At 39.8% G+C, this 24,973-nt stretch overlaps 1 protein-coding gene and 1 long non-coding RNA gene across 2 annotated transcripts; one reads left to right on the top strand and one right to left on the bottom strand.

The window, feature by feature from the left end:
* Positions 1–15,525: 15,525 nt before the first annotated feature.
* On the top strand, positions 15,526–22,165 carry LOC123399912. The gene is made up of 2 exons (XR_006610451.1): positions 15,526–15,779; positions 21,430–22,165. It is a non-coding gene; the product is annotated as an uncharacterized LOC123399912 (long non-coding RNA).
* Positions 22,166–22,539: 374 nt separating this feature from the next.
* LOC123398901 (transcription factor TEOSINTE BRANCHED 1-like) lies at positions 22,540–23,912 on the bottom strand. The gene has a single exon (XM_045093347.1). It carries the CDS (start codon positions 23,877–23,879, stop codon positions 23,007–23,009), a length of 873 nt encoding a protein of 290 aa, XP_044949282.1. The 5' UTR covers positions 23,880–23,912; the 3' UTR covers positions 22,540–23,006.
* Positions 23,913–24,973: the final 1,061 nt, after the last annotated feature.

Below are 24,973 nucleotides of genomic sequence, written 5' to 3' on the forward strand. Positions count from 1 at the left end.
ATCGCTTTGCTCTTTCGAACTCCACAAAATGTGAAACAATTTCCAAAAGCTATAACCAGCAGGGCCGAAGCATTTCTTCCTTTCGGGTTGACCCCAACCCAATTCCTTGCCGAGTGTGTCCTCCCGCAGCAAACATGGCCACACCACCTCTTACTCCAGCCCAACCTTGCCGAGCCCATCATCTCTACCTCTCTCGCTGGCACCCGGACCAGGTGGAGCCCCCCAACATCATCCGATCCAGGCTCTCGCCGTACCGCCGCCCCCTCTTCCTCACAACGGGATTTTCGGTCTCTCAACCGGCACCACCTTGACCCAAACATGTACGAACCAACGGTTGACATCCCTCTCACAACTGGATACCGACAAAGTCTCGATACCCTCATCTGCCTATTCTAATCGCGGCTCCATTTAAATCGCCGCCGCCAACTCACCTTCACCGCAGCCTCTCACATCTCCGAAACCCGCCTTTACCTCAACGTTCATCACGCGACATATCGGCGCGTTGACTTGACGGCCCCACCACTTTGCCTCAACACCGTACCTGCGTCTGCGCCAGCCCGTACAGGTCGTGTTCCCTTTCGTGGGAAGAAATATCACCGTAGGGTGTTGGTGATATTTGCCGAAACCAACCTACTTAGCCTATAAATAGGTTCGAGACTCATCTCAACCCCACACTACTCTCGAACACACCACAACCCCTCCATAGAACACCATTGTCACACAATTTCCATCGCGAAGATCCGCCACTTCCTTTCGTCCCCGACCCTTGGTGAGGCGTCGACTCACTTTATCACCACCATACTAACAGTCGTCTTTCTCTCGTTGAGCGTCTTTAGTTATTTCTCTCTCTTTTTCCTTTTGCCCATCTCACCCTTCTTTTATTGTAGGTAGCTCCATGGGCCGCCCACTCGCTCCCTCTCATCTCTCCCTCTCACTTACAGTGGGCCCTACCCTACTGTAGCCGCGTCAGCCTCCTCATGTTGTAAGGCGGCACGCTGCAGTGTTGTGCCACGCGCTACACGTCTGCCCACGCCGCACCCACTACACATGCGCCTTCCTCCGATTCCCACCCCCGCTTGGACCTCCAGTCAGATGCATCCAACCCCCTCTCCCAATCAGTCGTTTCGTGCACCATGCTTTTTATGTTGAGCCCTCCCCCTTCCCTCTAACTCACTCACTTCTTCCCTCTCTCTCTCACCTTTGCCCCCAGCACAATCCTCTCACCTCGCTACTCACGCAACGGAGAAGGAGAAGCAACCCCTTCTTTCTCCCCACCGGTCGTCGAGCCCATTCGGCCCCTTTCCGTTCTTTCACCTCCACCGGTGAGGCGCTACCTACCTCTCCTTCTCCCTTTATCTCCTTCCTTTCCTTCTTCCTCTTTATCTCCGGCTTCGCCTGCTACAGCAACCTAGGACTGGAGCCCCTCACCGCTGTCACACAAACACCGTCTATGCCGACGACACCCCCATGTCGTGCAGTCTGTCGTTGTCGCCTTCCCCTCCTCTTCGCTGCCCTCAAGCTCCGCCCCATGACTCGATGAGCCGCTCTCCATCGTCCACGTATCCTCTTCCCCCTCCAAAGCATGTCGTTGTGCCGGCCCAGCTAGACTTTGAGCCCTTTCATTTTTGGTGACTTTTTCCCGATTTATCTCTTGGGTCGTATCACTTTGGGCCTGCTACATGCTTAGGTTTTAGCCCAAATGAAAAGTACATTTTTCATCTTTTTCATAAACGAAATATAAATAGGAATGTTAATAAAAATCTGGTAAATCTTTAATTTATTTTAAATACTTTTAAATATTATAAATACCCATAAAAGTTAATCACTTTAATTAAAAATGTTCTATTTCTAGAGATATTAATTGATGGATTAGAACCCTAATTTAATTTCTGAAGATAATAACTTAGTTAATTTATTTGAAAATGCATATAGATGATTTTGGAACTTAAATGAAACATTTTCCATTTTCAGATAATTTAGTTAAGGTTTAGAGCCATCAAATAAATTCTAAAGTACTAACTTAATGGTCTTAATTATTCGAAATACATATAATTAATTTAGATGACTAAAATAAACACTTCTCTATTTTCAGGCATGTTAATTAATGACCTTGAACCTTTACAAATCGTAAATATCCTATCCCAGCAAGTATGCAGCTCTCTCTCAAAAACGAAAAACAAATAATAAAAAATAAAACACAAAAAACAAGCACAAAGAAAAGCTGAGGAAGTATGAATTTAAATGCAAGAATATATATTAAAATATACCTGTACCTTTGTTCTTTTCTTTTCTTTTCTTTTATTTCTGTTTTGTGTTTTCTTATACGTGTACATATTTAAATGCAAGAATATGGAGTATTAAAATATTCATCATGTATTTATAACAGTTATTGTGTATTATGAAAATATTTATCACATAATAAATAGTTTGCTGCCTATTAAAATTACTCCCTCCATCACGGTTTACTCACGAATTGAAAATGATCATCATGTCGTAAAATTCCATTGTGTGATAAGTAAATTTGATCATGTATTAAGACTGTTTCTCTTATATTAGAAAAACTTTCATTATGTATTATAATATGTTCATCGTTTATTCTAAAAATACCCGTCAATATGTACAAAGAAAAGCTGAGCAAGTATGAATTATTTTTATCTGATATTAGAAGAATGTTCTTATGTATAAATGTACTTATATTTTTAAAATGGCAATAAAGTATTACAAAAACAATACTGTGTACTAAAAATGTTTATTTCATATTATAAAAATGGTCATAATATATTTGAAAAATGCCCAGCTCATATTAGAATCATATATTGAAAAATGCCCATCTTGTATTAAAAAGGTTCACCGTTCATTGAAAAATGCTCATCAAGTATTAAGAAAAAACGAGCATGTATTAACAATGATTTTCTTATAAGAAAAAATGCTGACAATGTATTAAAACATGTTCACGATGTATTTTAAAAGTGCCATTCATATAAGAAAAGTTGATCATGCATTATAAAATAGTTATCTGAAAAATATTTATGATATATTAAAAATGCTCACTGTGTATTTTCAAAATGTATGATGTGTACTAACAAAGATGACCATGTATAAAAAATGAGTTTTGTTTCAAAAATGCTAAAAATAAGCCAAGCTCGAAGGAAGTCTTAATTATGAAAATAAATAAATAAAATTCGTAATTTGATGTTTAATTTTCGTAAAGGACACATATACCCAGACACATAGTGTACAAGTGTATAAAGTTTCATGATGAAATATGTTAAAATAGGAACTACATAAAAGAACAATTTTCCCGCTTTTCAGCATATGTACTGTTAATTATATATAGGCATCATGTGTAAATTTTTGAGTGCAACTCGTAATTCTAGGATGCGTGGGATTTTACGCACACGTACAATACATGCTTCAATATGTATACATTTGTTTTCAGAAATTTCTGAAAAGATTGTATTTTGAAAGGAAAAACATTAAGGCCTCCAAAACGGCCTATTCATTTGTTTTGGCTACGTAGCTATTTTTGTTCAGCATGGTGCATACAGAAAGATTGTTTGAGAGAATATTATTGTCTAAAATTTATTGTGTATTATCAAATATTCATTACATAAAAAAAATTCATCACATATTAATATTGTTCGTCATGTTTAAAAAAGGTTCCTCTTGTAATAAAAAAAATTCACAACCAAACATCTCATCGTGTAATAAGAAAATTTGATCATGTATTAAAAATGCTTATTTTATATTAGAAAAATGTTCAACTTGTATTAAAAGATGTTCACTTTGTATTCCAAAAATGTCCATCATGTACTAATAAAATTTTATGAACTTTGAAAAAAATGTTTACATGATATTATTAAACTGTTCTTAATGTATTAAAAAATTCATATATTTTAAAAATGGCCAGAATGTATTAGCCAAAGTTGCTTATGAAAATTCTTTATTTTGTATTATGAAAATGGTCATCATGTATTAAAAATAATATTCAATATGTTTGTTTAAATGTTCGCCTTTTATTAAGAAAATATGATCATGTATTAAAAATGTTTACTATGTATTTTAAAAAAGTTCATCATCTATTAAAAAACGTGTATCAAAAATGTTGTGTTATATTGCAGTAATGCTCACCATGTAAAAAATGTACAATGTGTATTTTCAAATTGTCCTTCATGTAAGAAATGTTCATAATGTATTATGAGATATTTATCTGGAAACTATTCATAATGTATTTAGAATGTTTACCCTATATTTTAAAAATGTCCATTGTGTACTAACGAAAGTTAATCTTGTATTAAAAAATATTGTATTTTATAAAATATGACATCATGTATTACAATAATGTAATCATCTATTTGAGAATGTTTATGATAGTTTATGGAACAAATTCATGTAAGATTCTAACAGGAAAAACAAAGGCAAAAACCATGAAAGCAATCAAGAAACTCAAAACACACGAGAGTAAAAAACAACAAGGACATAAGCATTTAAAAGGAATAGGAAAAGGGAGAAGAAAAAAATACAATACCAAAAGGCAAAACATGGAAAACCATAGAAAAATGGATTATATTTTTCCACTTGGCCAGCTGGTTGAGCACTACATGCTGAAGAAGAAAACAATCAAGCTTGGATGATCCGCTACAAATGTAAAACGTTTTGCAGAAAGAACACAAAAAAACCGCTCATGATAGCTACTAGTCTTGGAGGAAAGAAGGTGAAGGCGAGAGTTCCATATATATCTTGCAGTAGACGAGGCATCGCACTCCCCATAAGAAGAACACATATATACCTCGCTTCGGGCGAGCCTGAACGACTGCCCAGCTAAAGCGCACCGCAGGCCACAACCACGGGGGAGTCCATTGGAAAGTTCAATCAATATTTTTTTCATATACATTTTGTGTGGGGATCATTTTATTTATTTATTTAGTTTTTTTTATATTTCCACATTTTAAATATAAATGTTAAAAAATAATATACATAAAATAATTCAAAAATATTATCATAAATTTCAAACGCTGAATGTGTAAATAAACAAAAAAATAATTTTTTTAATAATTTCTGACGTATACAGAAATGTACAATGTGTATGAAAAAATAGACATAAAAAATAATTATATAATAATTTTCATCATGTATTTCAAATTTTAAATGTATTTAGTAAAAGTTTTTTTATGTATACGAAAAAGGCACATGGTGTATGAAAGAAATTGACCTACAAATATACGTTCTAAAACTTCTTAATCATGTATTTGGAACATTTTAAAGGTGTTTACGAAAAAATTATTTTATGTAAACAAGAAATGGATATTCTATATGATAAACGTAGACATAAAATGATATAAGCTTTCAAAATTATTAGTCATGTATTCCGAAAATGCTAAACATGTATATACTAAACGTTCCTAAATGTTAGTCATGTATTTGGAGAATGTCGACATCAAAAATATGTTTTTCTAACATGTTAACCATGCATTTCAAAATTGTTAAACATATATGTAGAAAGTGTTCCTGATATATTAAAAAATGTATAATGTTAACTAAAAAATAAGCAAACAACACATATTTAATAAAAATGTTAATATGTATTTGGAAAATACAAAATGTGTATAAAAAATCCTGATGCATATAAAGAATTTTTCAGGGAAAATAATAACAAAAACAATAAAAACGGTAAAAGAAAAACAACGAGGCAGTAAAAATGAAGAAAAGCGAAGAAAAATGCAAAAAAAAAACCAGTGGAAACCGAGAAAGAAATAAAAAAAAGATAAATGAAAGAAAGCATAAAACTAATATGATTATGAACACACAAAGAAAACCAAACATTGAAATAAAAAATAGGAGAAATCTCTGGGAGCCTTTTAAGGGTCACTATCACGCGCCATCACTTGGCGTGCTCTCAGTCGTCGTCATGTATCGAGTTCTGGATGCTCCTCAATATTTTATTTTATTGTATGTGTTTTTGGTTTTTCAGATGTTTTTCCCCGGTTTTTTAGGATTTTCAGTGTTTCACCTGTCTTTTCTTATCTTTTGGACGATTTTTTTCAAAAAAATGTTGCGCGAAAAACATGTTTGTTTCCTCCTCGAGAGGCACGGATTTGCTTCCACGAGAGGCACGACCGTATCTTTTGGAATAGAAAAGATATGTTTTTAATTTTTATGAGAGGCACGGATTTGTTTCCGCGAGAGGCACGGCTATGCCTCTAAAAAAAATGTGTCTTATTTTTTCCCCTTCCTTTAAAGGCATGGTTTTTTTGTTCGGTTTTTTCATGAAAAAAAGTTCATCAAAATCTATCAACAAAGGATCTAGTTTGAAGATCTCGACACGAGAAATCCATTGGTAGAAACGGTTTGAGGTTCGGACGCACAGTTTAAGAGTAAAACATTTTGAATAAATGGATCTACGAAAAACACTCTCAGATTGTGACAAATGACACATATGCAATTCGCCACTTATCGCAACCTGAAAGGTAGGAGTAGTACTCCTCAATTAATGATTTAGCTACAGCTCATTATAATCTTTTCCTCAAAAAAAAAAAGAGGTTCCTAGACCCACTCATGGCTTGGCCGATAACTTGCATTCTTTTACAGTCTGATCAGCCCAGCCTCGGCCTGCAACACTGCTCACCACATTGACCCGATTATATTCCATTTTCCCTTAGAACATATGAAAATGTTTCTATTCTCCGCTTTAAGCGAATCGAAAAATAGGGGCAAATCGGCAAAAAGCCTCTAGGCTAGCCACGCGATAACGGTTCATCAACACTCTCATAAATACTAGAAAGATGTGTTTTAGTTTTGTACTATAGTACATAAAAATATTGTTGCAAAAAAGTTAATAATAAAAATGTGTGAACATATTACAAAAAGAAACCGTTCTTCTATTTTGAACAGATGCTCTGGATTTTGAATTCAATAGTTCTCTTCATGTAGGAACCGATGGAAGAAGAATCGAGTATTAATTGATCATCATAAGAAAAACGAACATAGAAGTTTTGTATAATAATTTCTTTTGAGAGTTCATGGTTTGGGAAAGTGTGCATCATATATTTAAGCCTCCCCCAAGCTTGATCAATGCTTTCTCCTTCACGAGGCCAGAAATTATATATATATATATATATATATATATATATATATATATATATATATATATATATAGTTTCGATCACGATGAAATAGATGCATAGGATAAAACTTCTGATGAAATTTTAGTTTCAAGCGATTCCAGTCCCATGATCCAATATCATCAAATAGCCTATACCAAATCAATGTTTTGCCCTGCAAAGATAAAGGGAAAACTTCTTCTTAACTTTATCCTCGGATAAACCTACAAGCTTAAATAATCAACAAATCTCATCTACATTTATCAAGTGCAAATCAGGATGAGTTGTACCGTCTCCTGCATAAGGATTAGCTAGCAGTTTCTCTAACATACTCGAAGGAATCTCGTAATAAATATTTTCAGAAAATTCAATAGGTTGGTATCCGGCTTTTGCCACTTCTGTTCGAGACGAAGATACCCCAAACAAACCTCTCAAAGGATTACTATTCATAGTGACAACCAACAGTAAATTTCAGCACGTACCGAAAATATTTCTTTACAAAATTCCACTTACCAAAGGCGCTTCACTCCCTGGCAACGGCGCTAGAAAAGAGTCTTGCTGACCCACATGTATAAGGGATCAATTGTAGTCCTCTGGGTAAGTAAGATTGTCGAACCCAACGAGGAGTAGAAGGAAATGATAACAGTTTTCAGTAAGATATTCTATGCAAGTGCTGTGAGTAGCAGTGATGGATAGTTTTGTAGCAAGATAGTTGGTAGCAAGTGACAAGTAACAAAAGTAGCAAGGGTGCAGCAAGGTGTCCCAATCCTGTTTGTAGCAAAGAACAACCCTGAAAGTTATCTTATACTCCCTCCGTTTCTAAATATAAGGTGTATTAGTTTTTAAAAAAGTCAAACCTTGTCTATGTTTGACCAACTTTATAGAAAAATATACGATGGTTTGCAATATTAAATATATAAATTATAAAGATATATTTCATGATGAATCTAGTGATAATGGTTTGGTATTGTGGACCTTGATATTTTTGTCTATAACCTTGGTCAAAGTTAGAGAAGTTTGACTTTAAAAAATAATAATACACCTTATATTTAGGAACGGAGGGAGTATAAAGGAAAACGCTCTCGAGGACATATGTGAATTTTCATCTAGTCATGTTCATCATATTGAGTTGATTCGCATTCGTTACTTTGATAATTTGATATGTGGGTGGACGGGTGCTTAGGTGAGGTTTTACTTGAACAAGCAACCTAGTTATGATTACCCCCTCCCGCAAGCATCCACAACTACGAAATAAGTATTAAGATAAATATAACGATAGCATGAAACATGTGGATCCACATCACCCCTATATGAAATAACGCATAAATTAGGATTTAAGCTTATGTCTAGCAACCCATTTTCTACTTATTACTCCACAATGTCTTCCCTTAGGCCCAAGTATGGTCATGTGCCATGCAGTCGACGTTCACATGACACCACTAAAGGAAACAACAACATACACATCATCAAAATATAGAACGAAAACCAACTTCACGTGGTTGTTTATAACGAAACTTCTCCCACGTCCTCGAGATCAAAAGTAACTACTCACAAATCATCACTATGTTCTACATTAGAGGTATATTAAATATGATAAAAGATCTGAAAATATTATCTTCCACCAAACAAACCAACTAGAATCAACTACAAGACGAAATCAACACTACTAGTAACCCACAAGTACCAATCCGAGGTTCCGAGATAAAGATCGAATACAAGATATGAACTAGGGTTTGAGATGAGATGGTGTTGGTGAAGATGTTGATTAAGATTGGACCTCCCACTAAGGAGGAAGTGTTGGTATGACGATGGCTTTGATTTCCCCTCCCGGAGAGGAATTCCCCCAGCAGAATCTCTCTTACAGAGAGCAAAACTCATCTGTTACATAAGGCATTTCATTTCTTCACATGTAACTGCAGTGATATTCTAGATCAAAGGAACCATCATACTAGTTGTGGAGAGAAGTCTTCACTTTTTCTTCGCTTGTGACCTTTGCTTATTGTGCCGTAACCATGGATAATCTTCATCGTTTAACACGGTGCTTGGGTCAGCCTTGACTTTGAAGGGAGGAATTTCATGAAACTTTTCATAATCTTCAGACATGTCTATCTTGCCCTCGAATCCCATGATGTCTCTTTTTCCTGAAAGAACTATGTGGCGCTTTGGCTCATCGTATGATGTATTCGCTTCCTTATCTTTTCTTTTTCTCGTTTTGGTAGACATGTCCTTCACATAGAAAACCTGTGCCACATCATTGGCTAGGACGAATGGTTTGTCTGTGTACCCAAGATTGTTCAGATCCACTGTTGTCATTCCGTACTGTGGGTCTACCTATACCCCGCCTCTTGACAAATTGACCCATTTGCACTAAAACAAAGGGACCTTGAAATCATGTCCATAGTCAAGCTCCCATATGTCTATTACGTAACCATAATATGTGCCATTTCCCCTCTTGGTTGCTACATCAAAGCGGACACCGATGTTTTGGTTGGTGCTCTGTTGATCTTGGGCGATCGTGTAAAATTCATTCCATTTATCTCGTACCCTTTGTAACTCAATACAGTCGAAGATGGTCCCCTGGCCAACGAGTACAACTCATCAGAAACAGTGTTGTCACCTATGAGACGTTTTTGCAACCAACTGCCGAAAGTCCTGATGTGTTCATATGTAATCTAGTCGTCACACTGCTCCGGGTGTTTGGGGCGTAGAATATTCTTGTGTTCATCGACATACGGGGTCACCAAGGTAGAATTCTGTAGAACTGTGTAGTGTGCTTGAGACCAAGAATGCTCGTCCCTACATATTATTGAGTCTGCTCCTAGTGTGCTTTTTTCCAGTTAGTCTCCCCTCATACCGCGATTGAGGGAGACCAATATTCTTAAGGTTAGGAATGAAGTCAACACAAAATCCAATGACATCCTCTGTTTGATGGCCCATGGAGATGCTTCCTTCTGCCTAGTACGGTTACAAACATATTTCTTTAAGACTCCCATGAACCTCTCAAAGGGGAACATATTGTGTAGAAATACAGGGCCCAGAACGACAATCTCGTCGACTAGATGAACTAGGACGTGTGTCATGATATTGAAGAAGGATGGTGGGAACACCAGCTCGAAACTAACAAGACGTTGCACCAAATCACTCCTTAACCTTGGCAGGATTTCTGGATCGATCACCTTCTGAGATATTGCATTAAGGAATGCACATAGCTTCACAATGTCTAATCGAACATTTTCCGGTAGAATCCCCCTCAATGCAACTGGAAGTAGTTGTATCATAATCATGTGGCAGTCATGAGACTTTAGGTTCTGGAACTTTTTCTCTGCCATATTTATTATTCCCTTTATATTTGATGAGAAGCCAGACGGGACCTTCATACTGAGCACGCATTCAAAGAACATTTCCTTCTCTTCTTTGGTAAGAGCATAGCTGGCAGGACCTTCATACTGCTTTGGATGCATGCCGTCTTTTTCATGCACACGTTGATGTTCCTCCCATGCCTCTGGTGAATCTTTTGTCTTCCCATACACTCCCAAGAAGCCTAGCAGGTTCACGCAAAGATTCTTCGTCGCGTGCATCACGTCGATTGCAGAGGACCTCTAGGTCTTTCCAATAGGGTAGGTCCCAAAATATAGATTTCTTCTTCCACATGGGTGCGCGTCCCGCATCGTCAGTCGGAACAGATAGTCCGCCAGGACCCTTTCCAAAGATTACTTGTAGATCATTGACCATATCAAGTATCTGATCACCAGTACGGAGGGCGGGCTTCTTTCGGTGATCTGCCTCACCTTTGAAATGCTTTCCTTTCTTTCGACATTGATGGTTGGTCGGAAGAAATAGACGATGCCCCAGGTACACATTCTTTCTGCATTTGTCCAAATATATACTGTCGGTGTCATCTAAACAGCGTGTGCATGTGTGGTATCCCTTGTTTGTTTGTCCTGAAAGGTTACTAAGAGCAGGCCTATCGTTGATGGTTACAAACAGCAACGCATGTAGGTCAAATTCCTCCTGTTCGTTCTCATCCCACACACGCAAACCTCTTCCATTACATAGCTGTAAAACTTCATCAACTAATGGCCTTAGGTACACATAAATGTCATTGCCGGGTTGCTTAGGGCCTTGGATGAGCACTGACATCATAACGAACTTCCGCTTCATGCACAACCAAGGAGGAAGGTTATACATACATAGAGTCACATGCCATGTCCTATGGTTGTTGCTCTGCTCCCCAAAAGGATTAACGCCATCTGCACTTAAAGCAAACCATACGTTCCTTGGGTTCCCTGTAGAGTCGCTCCACTTTATCTCGATCTTTCACCACTGCGTCCCGTCAGCGGGTGCTCTCAACTTCCCGTCTTTCTTACGGTCTTTTATGTGCCATTGCTTCAACTCGGCATGCTTTTTGTTTCTGGACAGACGTTTCAACCGTGGTATTATAGGAGCATAACACATCACCTTGGCATGAACCCTCTTCCTAGTGCGGTGGCCCTCAACATCACCAGGGTCATCTCTTCTGATCTTATACCGCAATGCACCGCATACTGGGCATGCGTTCAAATCCTCGTACGCACCGCGGTAGAGGATGCAGTCATTAGAGCATGCATGTATCTTCTGCACATCCAATCCTAAAGGGCATAGAACCTTCTTTGCTTCGTACGTACTGTCGGGCAATTCGTTATCCTTTGGAAGCTTCTTCTTCATTATTTTCAGTAGCGAACTAAATCCCTTGTCAGATACACCATTGTCTGCCTTCCATTGCAACAATTCCACTGTGGTACCGAGCTTTGTGTTGTCATCTTCGCAATTCGGGTACAACCCTTTTTTGTGATCCTCTAACATGCGATCGAACTTCAACTTCTCCCTTTCACTTTCGCATTCTCTCTGTGCATCAACAATGACCCAGCGAAGATCATCATCGGGCACATCGTCTGGTTCCTCTTGATCTGCATCTTCCCCCATTGTAGCATCATCGTATTCAGGGGGCGGGTAGTTGTCATCAACCTCTTCTTCTTCGTTGTTTTCCATTATAACCCCTCTTTCTCCGTACTTGGTCCAAATATTATAGTGTGGCATAAAACCCTTCTCAAGCAGGTGGAAGTGAAGGGTTTTATAGTGGATAAAGCCTTCGTATTCCCACAAACAGTACATGGACAATGCATAAAACCATTCTGCTTGTTTGCCTTAGCCGTTTCGAGAAAATTATGCAGGCCCTTAATATACTCGGAGGTGCGTCGGTCACCGTGCATCCATTGCAGGTTCATCTGCGTGCGTTATATAATAAAGTGTATTAAAAACCATTACAGGATATCATGAATAGAGAAGTGACCAAATTAATAGAAATTCATCATCACATTAAAGCCAAAGTACAGTAGTGACCAAAATAAATACATAACGTTCATACATAGTTCTCATTATTGAACAACATATAGCTCTCTAGAGCATCTAATTAAACATACATTGAAACTACAAAATTTAAATGCAATAACAAATGTGATCATAACCGTAACTAAGGTACCAATTGATCCAACGACATAATGATACCAAGCCTAAGTATGAATGGCATATTTTCTAATCTTTCTAATCTTCAAGCGCATTGCATCCATCTTGATCTTGTGATCGTCGACGACACCGACAACATCAACTCCAATTTCATCTTCTCCTCTTCAACTCTTTGTAATTTTTCTTTCAAGTAATTGTTTTCTTTTTCAACCAAATTTAACTTCTCAACAAGAATTTCTATTTCGGTTGGAATTTCCGGTTCACATACCTCCTAGATTAAAAAAAATCTATGTCACGTTGGTCGGTATAATTGTCATAAACACTAAATAAAACAAATAGTTATAAAAGATAGTGTATACCACATCCGAATCATAGACAGGACGAGGGCCGACGGAGACGGATACCGAAACCATTGAACTATATAATAACAAACAATAATAAAAGTAAGAAAATTACACAAGTACCTGTCGAAATCATCCAAGTAAGAACTTTTCCTTTTAGAAAGAAGATAAGAAGAAGAGGCTAACCACGGTGGTGCCGGCGCCGAGATGGGCACGGGCGATCGACGGCGGTGAAGACGGGGACGGGAGAGGACGGACCGCCAAACCTAGACAAACATTGAGGAAAATGAAGCTTGGACAAGGAGCTTCGAGAGGAGAAAACTTAAGTGTGGCTCGAGCATTTCATCGAGCACCTCATGTGCATAGGAGGTGAGCTAGAGCACCACAAAGCTCTCCCACGGCAGGCCAAAAAAACAAAGCAGTGCACTACTCTACTTGCGGGCAGGGGGTATATATAGGCCAACCATTGGTCCCGGTTTGTGGCTGGAACCGGGACTAAAGGACACCATTTGATCCCGGTTCCAGCCACAAACCGGGACCAATGGTTGTGGGCCAGAAGCGAGGCTCATTGGTCCCGGTTCGTGTCTGGAACCGGGACCAAAGGGGTCAGACGAACCGGGACCAATGGCCCACGAGACCCCGCCGGCGCCCTGGCCTCATGAACCGGGAGCGATGCCCCATGGGTTCCGGTTCGTGGGTGAACCGGGATTAATGGGATTTCAGGTGTGAACCAAAGCCGTGTTTTCTACTAGTGTTATGGTGTAGTTTAATCAACAACGCACAATCCGTCTTTTTGCATACCTGTGGTTTATCTCCCATTAATTTTACAGGTGGCATACGATATACAGTATCATTTTTCCTTTGTTTGTGAAGAGATCGAGTTGCATATTGTTCCGGTCACCGTATCATTTTACAGGTGCATATTGCATATTGTTCATCAATCAGAAAAGAAGAAAGAAAAAAGGGGAAAAAGTTGCAGAATGAGGACGATGCAGGTGGGACCGAATAAAAGGTGGGCATGCAGCACGCGCTGTCACTCATCCGGTCCGGGGCCCTCCAACGCTTACGTGTCAGCCATGCAGGCAGCCTGGGCGTCCCACTGTGTTTTGGCTGCGCCAAACTGTTGGAGACAACCCCTAAAAGATAAGACTGTTTGGGTGAGAGGAAATCTCCTTCCTGTTTGCATGCTGTCTTTCAGGCACTACTTGTCTGTAAATCTTGTTCATCAACAGTGAATAGCCAGCTTATTATGCTGTAGCTGATGCCAAATACACATGTACTTACTACTAGAATCTTCTACTTACTACTTTATGGAGGAGGCTAGTTCTAATTTATTTGGGGTGGAAACGATAACATATTGTTGCTGATACCAAATACACATGTCACCTACAACACCACACCACAGCAACTAATCAACACAGCTAGGAATCCCACGGAAAAAAGAATAGAGACAGAGAAAAAAGTGGAAGTTGATGAACTGTGTAGGTTGACAGCGTGTGTTGAACCTGCAATCTATACCATCTACTCCCTCCGCACAAATATATAGGACCTAATACGGTTTTTGAGATTATATTTGACCATGTATTAGAGCAATAAAATATCATATGCATGTGACCCAAAGCATGCCAACAAATTCGTGTGTTAAAGTGTTTCTAATGATATACTAATTTTTATATCATACATCTCATATATAATTAATTTATCAATCGTGAACGACAAGCTGAAAAAACGTCTTAGGCCCTGTATATTTAGATGGAGGGAGTATCGAGTTGACGTGTCGGTTGTGCCGACCAAGATTGCCATTTGTAAAGGTTGTGCCTCGTTGCAGGAGTTAACATGAAAACAAAAGGCACATGACCCCATAAAGTCCTGGACACACACAAAACCAAGCAACACCAATCATTGGCCTTGGCAACACATGAACCGCGAGACAATTCTTCAAAAGCAATGCCTTCAGCAAGGAAACGATGCACAAACGACATTGCGGCCAGATCAAACCTCTGGCGGCAACCCCACCAGCCGCTACCGCATTGCATCCCTTCATCGTGCTACGCCGCCACTCGATCTTGTGCTCCGCTACCATGCCACCAATGCGGCTCATGCCACCTCCGTGCCTCGTGTCGCCGGAAGTTCTACGGTCTCCGCCGGGCACGCGAGCTTTGCTCGATGGGCGGCGTGGGAGAGAAATCGGAATAGGATACCGGATCGCGTAGCCGATTCGGCGGGGCTAGGTTAATTAAGACGCATATATTGGCGCAAGAACAAATCAGTACTCTCTCCTCTCATAATGTAAGACGTTTTTCTACCACCGACAAAAGAACTGTCTTAACAGTATCTATATTTGATTTGAAATCAAGATGTACTAAATCCAGCACACATGTACAGCAGGTAGGAGGGAGAGGACAGGGCAGGAAAGTAGGCGGTCTCCGTGTCTGGTTTATTGGTTGGGTTTGTTGGTACAGCTCGTACCACTGTTGTGCTGCAGTGAGTGTCGTCCGCCTCTTTCGACCCAATCCAACGCATACACACACACTCACACTGCACTGGACGCATGCTTCTTTCTTTCTTTGTCTTCTCCTCTCTCTCTCTCTCTCTCCCCAGTCTGCGCAAAGAGAAAGACAGAAAGAGAAGTCCCCTTCCCCATTGGCTAGCATGGCCATGGAATGCATTTCCCAATCCCCATTGGCTGGCATGGCCCAATCCCCTCCCAAGAACCAAACCCCCCCACTCAAACACAGACACCATGGTTTCCAGATCCGGCCGTCCGGCTAGCTCCTCCCTTGAGCTGTGTGGGAGAAGAAGCGTTCAGCAGCCATTGCCGACCAGGAGGGAGGAGGTCAGTCAAGGATCCATATCCATCCTCAATTTTGTCGGCCACTACATGTCACAATGTAAGGTTAAACTCGGTGCCCCCTTCCGTTTCTTCCACTCCGCCTTCTGCCTCTACCCTATTTCGGCCGCCGTTAATATATGTATGAATGCTCTCCGCGAGATCTCAATCTCATCCACCAAAGTGGCTCCTCCCTCTCCAGGGCTTTCATTTGCTTTACTACTACACAAATCAAACCAACTTCCAAGGATACCTAAACTGACCGCCAACTTTGGGTCTGGATCTAGCCATGTGAGGATAACTACATTTTTTGCACAACTAATGTAGATATCTAGTATTTCGTTTCCGGCCGGATGAATCCCATCATTTTTTGCATAGCTAGCTAGTTGTTTTCCTGGATTCAAGCAATAGATGCATATTCGTGTAGGGGTGAGGAGTAAACCGAACCGCAGAAAAGCAAATCCTGAGATTTGACACTTTGACATACTCTCCCACAGTAAATGCTGCCATCCAATATGTCAAACTCCAACAGCTGCCTCACTATTTTGCATTGCCTTGCATACTGTGGAGTGCGCTGCATCTGTACTAGCAATGTACTAGTGATTTTCACATGGAAACTCGGCAAGTGGAAAGTGCATTTAGTTTGTATTTGTTGTTATGTACTATTCTGTAAAATTGGTGTCTATTCTAATTTCTAAAACACATATTACAAAGTCCTGTTTGTTAAAAACACATACCTAGAGGCAGCAATAGTACCACTTATTACTTCCTTGTATGTATAGACAATTCGACATCTATATGTAAGGTGAAGTGTTCCTTCACACTAAATTGATGCCAATAATGATATATTTGGTTTCACGTTAATTAGTGAAAAATAGTTCATTGGATTTTGAGTCCTGAAAATGCAAACTGGATCCCGGGCTCTCGTGAGCTTGTTTTTGTTTTCTTTCAAAAATCCAAACCCGCATTTCAAAGTAAAAAAAAACGCATTTAGATTTGTTTTTTGATATAAAAATGTTAGTACTACTTATTATTTCCTTATATATATAGACAATTAGGCATCTGTATGTCAGGGTGGACGAGACGAGCGGTCTTTCGGGCCGGCTCGTGGCTCGCTCGGTCCGGGCCGGTTCGGTAAAAAAATCGGCCGGTCCGGGCCCTGAAAACAGGAACAAAAAAACCTCGGTCCGGTCCGGTTAAAGCTCTGCCCGACCGAGCGGACCAAGCGAAGCTCCGGTGGCATGGCGGGGGCATGGCGAGAGCATGCATGGCGGCGACATGGCCGGGGCGGGGCGGGGGCTTGCCGGAGGTGTGGTTGTGGCTGTCAGGTGTGTGGCAAGGGCGTGACAGGTATGGACGTCGTCGCGGTGGCCGCCGCCATGGTGGCCACCGTCAGCGGCTCCACGCAGCCAACGGTCTCTCTGGCCTCAGAAATCATGTCCACTAGACCTGCTCCACTTGGATCTATCAGTTCCGCAAAAAATTCGACGAGGAAGACCCTACATCACCGCACCATCCATCATCCCTTTCATCTCCGTCCACCGGCCATCGTGCCAGATTCGTCGCCGATGAGCTCCCTCTGGTGTTCTTCTTGGTCATGTAGCTTCCTATGATTCTTCTCAAGCTCCCAGACATCTTTTCGATGAGATGTGCTTCCTCTAGCATGATATCCCTCCGATGAGCCGTCGCCGGAGCTCTAGAGCACGCTCTGCCCGTGTTTTCGCCGGTCCTCTCGGTTCGACCCGAGCTCGGCCATTGCCGGTCCGGCCCCTGAAAACAGGACCGCGACGCTGCTCGGTCCGGTCCAGACCGCAGCCAGCCGGGCCAAACGCCGGCTCGGATCGGGACTAGACCGGCTCGGACCGTGTCCACCCTGATCTGTATGTAAGGTAAAGTGTGCCTTCACATTCAAGTAATGCCAATAGTGACACAATTGATTTCACATTAGTGGCAAAAAGGTTTATTGGATTTCACTATTGATTGCAAAATGTATCCCGGGCACCGCTGAGCCTGTTATTTCTTTCAAGAATCGAAACTCGCATTTCAAAGTAAAAAAACACATGTAGATCTGTTGTGTGATATGAAAATGTTAATTTCAATCAAGAACTATTCATTTATCGGCGACACAAAAAGACAGTCATGTGGATCTACAACAGATGTATTGCTTATTATTATAGGTCAACATATGTTTTTTTATTCCAATGAAACTCTAAATATATATGCTCACAAATATGTATTTTTGTGTAGCCCATACATTCTTTTCGGGCACCTAGTTAGGGGTTGCTTTAGCTAGGCTAGCAGGAAACCTAATGTTTTACTATATATTATCAGGACAAAAGCTAGTACTGATTTGGTTTACCTCTCTGACCTACCAATTACTACCATATATATTATTTGATTGGGCTTTTTTTCTTTCTAAACTCATACAATCTAGCAAATGCATATGTTTAGCAATTAAGATACTCAAGCATATCTTAATATACAAAGAGGCAACAGATTAACAAACTGTATCAGAAACCTAGTTTGCTTTTCCTAACAGTGGGAAGCGTGCCTTCTTTTCTTGTGAAAACCTATGTGTTCACATCATCTGATGAATGTCATGCGTGGAGCACATGCTGACAATGTAATTTTGGCCATATGGCATGTGGCAGCAAAAAAAAGTGATGAACATCATGCATAAGTGTTAGCCTTTCTGGATCTGGATTCCTGCATATGCTGCCAAAAGAAAACGAACACCTACATGAAATGGAAACACATTCACGTACCCAATTGGGTCTAATTTAGGTGCTTTCATATTAAGAAATACCAAGCTATATATATTTTGCAATTCCCATTTTTTATCCGCTCTCCATGACTATGTAAGAATTTTAATATCATATAATGTACTAATTTTATTCTATATTGCTTGATTTCAAAGAGAGAATGCAACCAGGGTTCTGTAACTTCGACTCACAATACATAAGAAAGTATTTAAATGCTCAGCTTAATATTTTCACGATATGTTTTCCACATATCAAGGTTTATAATTTTCTGTGACATTAAATTAACTATCAAAGTTGCATGTTAGAGATTATTGTCATGTCTAGAATGTAATCTATTTGTGAATAGAGGGGGTACTGTGTAGAAGATTTTAATTCTGTTACATGCTATTCTATTACTTTGTTCAGTGTAACGCATGTACGTCCAGTAAGTATTCAATACCTGGATACTGACCTCGCAAACAAATGTGTGTACCCAATTTGAAGTTTTGGCATATCATCTTTATGTTAACTGGAAACATCAAATTATCAAACTGAAGAAATCTGGTTTGTTTTTCAGTACGGTGGGAAGTGTTTCTTTCTTTGCACAAACTTATGTGTTAGTATCATCTTATATTATGAATGACAGGCATAACACTAGGCGCAACATTCATTGGCTATATGCATTTATGTTTGCTTCATTGAACAAATATTAAATTCTTTAACCAGGAACAATTTCCTGTATACTCCAATTATATGTGCTAGATGAAATTATAGAAATCCTGCATAAATATAGGTGTTTTTGGATCTGTATGCATACATGTTGCATGGTGGCCAAAGAAATTAAATGTATGGCACCTACATGAATTTCAAACACATTTACGTACCCAATACGGTCTAATTTTAGTGCTCATGTATTCAGAAATATCAAACTACATTTTGCTGATTGTCGTCTATGTTATATGCTCTCCATGGCTTTGTGTAAACTTTTTCAAATAATATGATGTGGTATAACTTTATTCGTTTAATTCATGGCATCGAATCAAAAACCCAAACCAAGATTCTATAACTTTCACGTGTAATACATAAGAAAATAGTTTGATTGATGAGCTAAAATAGATTTAAAATTTTCATGATTTTTTGTCACAGTATCAAAGTTCGTAGTTTTCTGTAACATTAAGATTGTAAAGTTACATGTTAGAGATTATCGTCATGTGCAGAATGCCATCTATTTACGAATACAGGGAGACCATATAAGAGATTGTGCTCACTTCCATGCCACAGATATATAATCATTGTATGTACAATGTGATATAAGTGGTACAATTTATGATTTTGTTATATTCCTGAATATTGAACTCAAGATCTTCTCAAAAAAATAGTGTCCTGTTTTATCTATGCCATTTCTATAGGTGTTACTGAAGTTTGATATATTATTTTGCCTCGTCTCTTTAAACTGATGTGTCTCGCTTTATTTTCTTTTAGCAAACAAAGTAACTGATCTCGCTTCATTTTGTTGTTATTAGTGAACTCAGTATTAAGTAACAATTAGAGTGTGAACCCTCAGATGGATCTAGGAGATTATCCACAAATTTCAGTATATAAAATGAGTAGACATATGCCCTTACCTTCAATATCAACTTGCATTAATATACATAAGGTGATTTTGTACATAAATGTACATACAAAATAACAGGACCTAACTCCTAATGTTTTGATAAAATGTTTATGTATATGCATGCTCCTCTTTGATTCTGTTATCTTGTTGATCGCTCTACAATGACAGGACTGGCTATGTACAGTTATGGTTTACATTGTCTCCTCATTGTACATGTCACTGGTGCAATGATAATTGTCGTACATTTTAATCACATGAACTGTTGGACACAGATAATTTGGATTACATGAATTTTTATTTCATGTTTCTTGCAGGAGGCATACTGTTTCCTGTAAAATTATTCATTCGTACCAAACAGTTCAACCGCCACTTATCTTTTGATGTTGTTTACTATGTACATTTTATATGCGGGAAAAAAATAATCAATTTGACAAAAGAGGCATGTCCTTCACTGCATTATCTTCTGGCAGGGACATGCATGACTGGTGCAATTCAGGCCGGCAAGAGTTGTATGTGAAGGTGGTTTGAAAATGACATATTTTTAATTGTTGTAATGAAAAATTACATTTTTTTAAAGGATAAAAATGTAGAAATAAAAATGAGGTAACTAGGGCTACAAAATATACTATATGTGGAAAATAGTGGTAATTACATTTACGAAAGGAACATGCTATTTGATTCAGTTAGAAAAATGATAGAAATTCTTCATCTGCATGCAATGCTAGTTCCTACACCATTGTGTAATTCATTATGGCAGACACACTGATCTGAACCATATGTACTGTGAGTGTGGTGATTCTACTCTCAAGAACCATATGTGTAATTCATATGGCAGACACACTGGTCAAAATCACATGTAATTAACTAATTATTAGCCAATGATTAGTGCCTTTCTATTACACAACCAATTAGCCCTGTTTTCTGGAATTTCTGAAGGTAGCTTTCAGGTAGAGCATGACTGCTAACTTATCCAATGAGCAGGTAATTTCTGAATAGCGCCGTTTTCTGGAATTTCTGAAGATAGCTTTCACATGTAATTTCCTATTAGTGCAGGACACCTTAGTAGTATTTTGTCATGCCCTGTAGGATCAGAGGTTAAGATTTTGTATTAGGCTCTGTGGTACTACTTGAGTACTTATTATGCTTCTGGGAAGTGATGCCCATGCATGTGTCCATAAAAAAATACAAGTTAATATAAGTCATAGTTTAATGCATGTGTCATTCAATTAGATACTGTTAATGAGGAGCATTATAGATGTTTACTCTAGTAGAATTACTATTGACTGATCATTTTATGCAGAATCCGGCGGAAACTGGAAGGACTTGACGATGTCGTGTTACTGCCTTATATTGGATGTGAACTAGTTAATTAATTAGCATGTTATTATTTACTTGGTTTCTTCTCAGACATTATGGCTAGCTTGTCAACTTTTGTGCTGATGTGTGTGAAGGTACTAGTGATGAGCGCATGCATGCATGGATAGGGTTGATGGTGTGTTTGAATGCTGTTTGACATGAAACCGAAATCCATAGTAGTAGTAGTAGTGCATGTACGTGGATGACAAACTGATCTGCCAGCAACATGGACACTTTAAGATAGTGTTGTGTTGAGTTGTTGTCGCCTGTCCTTGGTACTAGCCCCTGTCGGCTGCTCGTACTTGCCAATCAGTTACATGATGCAAATAATAGTTTTTTGTTTTTGTTTTTTCTTAACAGTTCAATAAGTATACTATATAATAGTGTGTGCAATGATCCATCCTATACTGTGCGAATTGTACTGCTAGTGTTGGTCTTATAGCCCCTGCTTGGATGCATATGCCTTGTCGACATGTATTAATGGCCTATCTGCTGTGGTGCTGCAAACAGAGCTGTCAAATGGTACTGTGATGAATATATGTTTGTAGCAAACATATAGTATCATTTGAGAAGGGCACAACATATTTATGTCTTTTTCGATCATGTAATAAGAGAAACTTGCATGACACTGAATTCCTTAATTTGTGGAATCAGAGTATGATTTATTTTGTGATGTAAAACTCTGGTGCATGCTGGACATTTTCATGTCATCAAAATTGTATATATCTAACCAAGCTTAATTAAGTTAGGAGCTGAATATTTTACATGTGATATAAATGGTATATACATGATATTCTTTCATATATCCTTGGGACTAAGTATAAACTGATATGACAACCAGCAGGCAAAATTTGGAAAATTAGTTGCTGGTGATGAACAAGTGCGGGCACATATATCTAAGGAACTAAGGTAAACCATGAAACTATTATGATGTAATTATGTGTTGCAAAAGAAACTAAGAAGATCAAGTAGCTATTTTGGGTTTGGTCAATACAGATGCTGGAGGGCAAAAACAAAAACCTCCCTTCCGAGCAAAGATTAAAAATTAAGGCGGGTGAAGTGAAGTTGTATCTTCAAACTCTAGCATGGGATATAGCTCAAACAATATCTCATCTCTACTACACATATAGGGAAGGGTTGCGAGTCATATACTTGTCATGGTTACAAACTAGTAGCTCACAGCAACAAATTAATTAAAGCACTCGATGATCATTCGGAAATATAATCCATAAGCTGCGCAAGATGTACAAATTAAGCAAGCAAATCAAGGAGGAACATGCATGTGATGATGGAGTGATTAATCCATCGTCCATTCATCGCCGATGGATGGATGGATGGATGAAGTTGTGTTGCAGAGAATTAAAGAAGAAGAAGAAGAAGAAAAGGCCAAGCAAGATCAAGACGGAAAAGCAATCAGTTAATGGAAACACACGTACTACGTACGATCGAAGATAGAGGAGCCCTGCACTGCAACTGCAAGTACCAATTGGATGGCCTTTATTCCACTGGACTGGATGATCATCAGTAGTAGTACTGGATGCGCGGCTTGGCAAAGACAACTCCTCCCAGCTCCCATGGCTCTTGCTCCCCCTCCTCGTAGTAGCCGTTGCTGCAGCCCGCTGCTGCCGGAAGAACCACTGGCTGCCCCGCCATCGCCGGCGCCGGCGCCTCCGACCGGAGGCGGTTCCTCGCCTTGGTCCTCTCTCTGGCCCTCTCCCTCGCCCTCGCCCTCGAAGCCTTGTCGGGGAGGAGAACAGGGGCGGCGGCGCCATTGTTGCCGCTGCTCTTCTTCCTTAACCTTGGGCTTGGAGCGGCAGGAGCCGATCTTCTTTTCGGCTTGGCTGTCTGATGCTCCTGCTCCTGCTGCTTGCTTGTTTCAGCGTCGGCCGCCATGGCCGTGGCGTGGTCGTTGTTGTCCAGGTCCAGGAGCACCGACCCGTCCTCCTCCGACAAGGACATGGAGGCGGACATGGATGCGGCCAGGTGGTTGATGCCGGCGGTGGACCTGTCGAGCAGCCACTGCACCGTCTTGCTGGCCTTGTCGAAGCCCAGCTTGTCCTGGAGGGCGAAGAAGCGGCGGGCCACGTCCAGGGACAGCCGCATCCGCCGGTCCCTCATCCCTCCCGCCGTGCATATCTTGCTGTGCCTGTCCTTCCTCGTCGCCGCCCTCGATCTTGTTGACGCCCTTGACCTTGAAACCGCCGGAGGCGTGATGTCGTCCGTCGCCGCGGCGGCCGCGAACGGAGGAGGGTAATAGTTGCAGTTGTAGTTGTAGTAGTAGGAGAAGGCATCTTGTGCTCCCGAGGGAGGAGGAAGAGGAGGAAGAGGAGGGTGTTGAACTTGATCTTGATGGTGGTGAGGCCAAAGAGAGCCCATCCCCATTTCCATTTCCATCACTGTCTCTCCCTCCCTTGTGATCTCGAAATAATTCACACATCATCTCATGGTCATATATACCTGCAGATGCAGGGGCTGGACTGCCATTCCCCTCTCCTACCATACACTGCTTACTTCTAGTGTATGCTTATTTCTATACACACATATCAATGAGGAAAAATAATCTTTTTTGCTGTAAGGAAAACAAACATTACAAGGCATTAATTATTGCAATTGTTTGGTAAAAGGAAACAAATTAATGGCCTCCAGGCAGCCATAAAAAAAATCTACCAAATGAAGTGACAAGAGCACATGAATGGACCCACTAAGGTGAACATATTTCCCTGATGAAGGACATTTGCATCCAAACATTATATCGTGTCGATACAACCGCAATGAGCGAATATCCGACCTCCGCATAACAAGATGCACACAGCTAAAAACTCCGAATAAAACATAAAACAAAACCGTCCGTTTACAGCAATAGTACCCGGTGATATGCTCTGATCGGGCAGGATGGCATCATAAAATGATTTGTGTCCCCCAACCTATGTAGGATAGACCAAGTACGAAAAAATGAGTGCAGGCGTGAATAACCTGCAAAGTAGTGAAACGCACCTTTTTTTTAACCACGTCCATATTTGAGGAACTTTTTAATGAACCCCCTCAACAGGTTGCCAAAAATAGTAGTACATGGCGTTGTAGGTTAGAACCTACCTCAATAATAAACCACACTGTATGAGCAAACTTATACTCCATTCTTTTAAAATAAATGTCTCAACTTTACACTAACTCTTGTACAAAGTTATACTAAGTTTGAAAACGGAGGGAGTACTAAAAAATAGTTGTTTAATTCACATGTGATGATGATGGAAAAAGACACAACACTTATTACCCTGCCAATGTCAGTGTGCAGGGTTGTTTCTAGTCAAGACCACGCCCAATTAATAACCATAGGAAATCTTCAAGTGCAAAGGCAGTTTTTTTTTAATTATTGTCCAGAGCGCTTTGCCCCCAAGCTGGTTTCCATAATATAAAAATCCGTTTATAGAAAATATAAAATACCAAAAAAAAGTATGTAGGGCGATGCGTGGATTTTTTTTTTGTACATA

The sequence above is a fragment of the Hordeum vulgare genome, chromosome 5H, assembly GCF_904849725.1.
Source record: "Hordeum vulgare subsp. vulgare chromosome 5H, MorexV3_pseudomolecules_assembly, whole genome shotgun sequence".
NCBI lineage: Eukaryota > Viridiplantae > Streptophyta > Magnoliopsida > Poales > Poaceae > Hordeum > Hordeum vulgare.